Source organism: Zalophus californianus, chromosome 6, assembly GCF_009762305.2.
Source record: "Zalophus californianus isolate mZalCal1 chromosome 6, mZalCal1.pri.v2, whole genome shotgun sequence".
Lineage (NCBI taxonomy): Eukaryota > Metazoa > Chordata > Mammalia > Carnivora > Otariidae > Zalophus > Zalophus californianus.
In genome coordinates, this window is record NC_045600.1 from 146,797,652 (window position 1) to 146,801,651 (window position 4,000).

The 4,000-nt window shown below is 39.4% G+C and overlaps 1 protein-coding gene across 1 annotated transcript; it reads left to right on the top strand.

Moving 5' to 3' along the window:
- Positions 1–1,206: 1,206 nt before the first annotated feature.
- On the top strand, positions 1,207–2,362 carry LOC113909557 (T-complex protein 1 subunit zeta-like). The gene is made up of 2 exons (XM_035727956.1): positions 1,207–2,179; positions 2,263–2,362. The coding sequence occupies exons 1-2, from the start codon at positions 1,295–1,297 to the stop codon at positions 2,302–2,304; spliced, it is 927 nt and encodes a 308-aa protein (XP_035583849.1). The 5' UTR covers positions 1,207–1,294; the 3' UTR covers positions 2,305–2,362.
- Positions 2,363–4,000: the final 1,638 nt, after the last annotated feature.

The window sequence follows — 4,000 nt, forward strand, 5'->3', positions numbered from 1 at the left end:
ATTTTATTTCCATCATAAGACAGTTTGAAGACCTTTCTAGTACTATATTTTAGAATGCTTTGAAAGGGTTTTTAACTAACATATACATTAAAAAAATCTTGATTTATTTTAGGATGTCTCTTTTTAGTACTGACCCATGATGGGTTTAACTTAAAGCATAATGTGGTAAATACATTATACTCTTTAAACCAATTCACAGCTTTAGGAATATAACCATAATAAGTTGCACAGTTATAAGCAGTGGATGAATAAATAAGACAGATGATTTCTCCCCAGTGGCCATTCATTAGTTTGCTTTTAGGAACCTGGAAGACATTGTCTTCTTTGAGTTCCAAATGTTCTGGTAAGTCTAGCTGTTTCTTAACTTATTCAATATCACCTTGAATTGCTGAAGTAAGTGATTCTAAGAATCAAAGTTTTTTTTTTCCGATCTGAAGAAGTCAAAGGTGGACACATTGAAAATATCCCCAGGGAAGTCCTCTTTGAAGGTATTCTTGGCATCAGTTTTCAAGGGGTTCTCCTAATCTTACAGTCTGGGTACCCGCCTCTGCGCACCACCAGCAACGAACCTCTCCACTTGAAACACTGGCCCAATCGCAGTAAATGCCAGTGGGTACATAAACTGCAGGACTGCCACCTGTCCAGGAAAGTTAACTGTGCAGATGCCTAGCTACTTGGATCAGCATGCCTGACCCACATCCGGAGCAGCCCGGCCCCACCAGCAGAACTTGGCCAGTCACGTGGTAGGCACACAATGCAGGGGGTGGCACCTATGACAAACCTGTCTTATATTTTTCTGTCCCTTCTCGCCATTCCTGCATTCTTTTGTATTTGCCTTTTTTTGTAGTGTAAATTTTTTAATTAAAATATAACTAACAAAGTTTACCATTTTAACTATTTCTAAGTGTACAATTCAGTGGCATTAAGGACACTCACAGTGTTGTGTGAGCACCACTACTATCAATTCCAGAACTTTTTCATGATTCCAAACAGAAACTCTATTAAGTAATAGCTCCCCATTCTGCCCTCCTCTGGGCACTGGTAACCTCTATTCTACTTTCTGTCCCTATGAATTTCCTATTCTAGATACCTCATGTAAGTGGAATCATACAATATTTGTCCTTTTTGTATCTGGCCTATTTCACTTAAAATATTTTCAAGGATCGTTAATATGGTACCATGTATCAGAACTCCATTCCTAGAAGACCCGGGCAGCGAACGCCTCCTGGACACGCTGAGTGGGCTCTGGGCCCTCCGCATGCCGGCTCTTCTCCTCTTCCTGTGCTAGTTAGCTATGGCGGCCGTGAAGACCCTGAACCCCAAGGCCGAGGTGGCCCGAGCCCAGGCTGCGCTGGCGGTGAACATCAGCGCGGCCCGGGGCCTGCAGGACGTGCTGAGGACCAATTTGGGGCCTAAGGGCACCATGAAGATGCTTGTTTCTGGTGCTGGAGACATCAAGCTTACTAAAGATGGCAACATGCTGCTTCATGAAATGCAAATTCAACACCCAACAGCCTCCTTAATAGCCAAAGTAGCAACAGCCCAAGATGACATAACTGGTGATGGTACCACTTCCAATGTTCTAATCATTGGAGAGCTACTGAAACAGGCGGATCTCTACATTTCTGAAGGTCTTCATCCCAGAATAATAACAGAAGGATTTGAAGCTGCAAAGGAAAAGGCACTTCAGTTTTTGGAACAAGTCAAAGTAAGCAAAGAAATGGACAGGGAAACACTTATAGATGTGGCCAGAACATCTCTACGTACTAAAGTGCATGCTGAACTTGCTGATGTCTTAACAGAGGCCATAGTGGACTCCATTTTGGCCATTAAAAAACAAGATGAACCTATTGACCTCTTCATGGTTGAGATCATGGAGATGAAACATAAATCTGAAACTGATACAAGCTTAATCAGAGGTCTTGTTTTGGACCATGGGGCACGGCATCCAGATATGAAAAAAAGAGTAGAAGATGCATACATCCTCACATGCAATGTGTCATTGGAATATGAGAAAACAGAAGTGAATTCTGGCTTTTTTTACAAGAGTGCAGAAGAGAGAGAGAAACTTGTAAAAGCTGAAAGAAAATTCATTGAAGATAGAGTTAAAAAAATAATAGAACTGAAAAAGAAAGTCTGTGGTGATTCAGATAAAGGATTCGTTGTTATTAATCAAAAGGGAATTGACCCCTTTTCCTTAGATGCTCTTGCAAAAGAAGGTATAGTAGCTCTGCGTAGAGCTAAAAGGAGAAATATGGAAAGGCTGACTCTTGCTTGCGGTGGAGTAGCTCTAAATTCCTTTGATGACCTAAATCCTGATTGTTTGGGATATGCAGGACTTGTCTATGAATATACATTGGGAGAAGATAAATTCACTTTTATTGAGAAATGTAACAATCCTCGATCTGTCACGTTATTGATCAAAGGACCAAATAAGCACACACTCACTCAAATCAAAGATGCAATAAGAGATGGCTTGAGGGCTGTTAAAAATGCTATTGATGATGGTTGTGTAGTTCCGGGTGCAGGTGCAGTGGAAGTGGCAATGGCAGAAGCCTTGATTAAGTACAAGCCCAGTGTAAAGGGCAGGGCCCAACTGGGAGTTCAAGCGTTTGCTGATGCATTACTCATTATTCCCAAGGTACTTGCTCAGAACTCTGGTTTTGACCTTCAGGAAACACTAGTTAAAGTTCAAGCGGAACATTCAGAATCAGGTCAACTTGTGGGTGTGGACTTAAACACAGGTGAGCCAATGGTAGCAGCCGAAGTAGGCATATGGGATAACTATTGTGTAAAGAAACAGCTTCTCCACTCCTGCACTGTGATTGCCACCAACATACTCCTGGTTGATGAGATCATGCGAGCTGGAATGTCTTCTCTAAAAGGTTGAATTTGAAGCTTCCCTCGTGTCATCCGAATCATGAAGACTCCACGAGTGATCCTAAGAATATAGCAACGGAATTTTTGTCCAAGCCTCAAATAATTTTCAAAAGCATTTTCTTTTCCCATATGAAAAAAAGAGAACACTGACACCTAAAATTCTGAAGTTCTGAAATTAATGTTTTTTTTTTAATTGCACTTCAATGTACACACATTAAGCAGGCCGTTTTTACCCAATGAAAAGGATGTTTTGCTTTAGCTTCAGTGATATAAAAGTACCGTGTGAGATAAGTGTATGTTATCCACCTTGTTATTAAATGTTCCTTGAAAAAAAAAAAAAAAAGAACTCCATTCCTTTTCATGGCTGAATAGTATTCCATTGTATATATCTACAGCATGTTTACTCATTCATCTGTTGATGGACACTTGGGTTGTTTCCACTTTTTGGCTACTGTGAATAGTGCTGCTATGAACACTGGTGTCCAGGTATTTTTGGGTTCCTGTTTTCAAGTCTTCTGGATATGTGCCTAAGAGTGACATTCCTGGGTAATATGATAATTCTATGTTTAATTTTTTGAGGAGCTGACTATTTCCAGAGGGAATGCACTATTTTACATTCCTAGCAGCTAAGGGGTGGGGATTTAGAGGAATGTAGGGGAATAAGAATGTTCCAAAATTGGTTGTGGTGATGGTTGCAGAACTCTGTGAGTCTACTGAAAGCCATTGAATTACACAGTTTAAACAGGTAAACTGTATGGTATGTGAATTATTTTATCAATATAACTGATAAAATGTATATAATCTACAAGAAGTAGACAAATTTACAATTATATTCAGAGATTTCAATAACCTTTCTCAATAATTTATAGAACAAATGTACAGAAGATCAGTAAGGATATAGAAAATGTGAACACTATCAACTGTCCTGAACTAATTGCCATTTATAGAATATTCCCCCCAAAACAGAAGAAAATACATCTTTTTCAGGTATACCCAGAACATTGATGAAGATAGACTACATCCTAGGCCATAAAACAAGTCTCAGAAAGTTTAAAATGAATGAAGCTATTCAAAATATGTACTCTGACCATAATATGGAATTAAATTATAACTCAATAAC

Coding starts and splice junctions, on each gene's coding strand:
- LOC113909557 (XM_035727956.1), top strand. CDS start 1,295: ATGGCGGCCGTGAAGACCCTGAACCCCAAGGCCGAGGTGGCCCGAGCC. Junction 2,180..2,262: donor TCGTTGTTATTAATCAAAAG/GGAATTGACCCC, acceptor AAATATGGAAAG/GCTGACTCTTGCTTGCGGTG.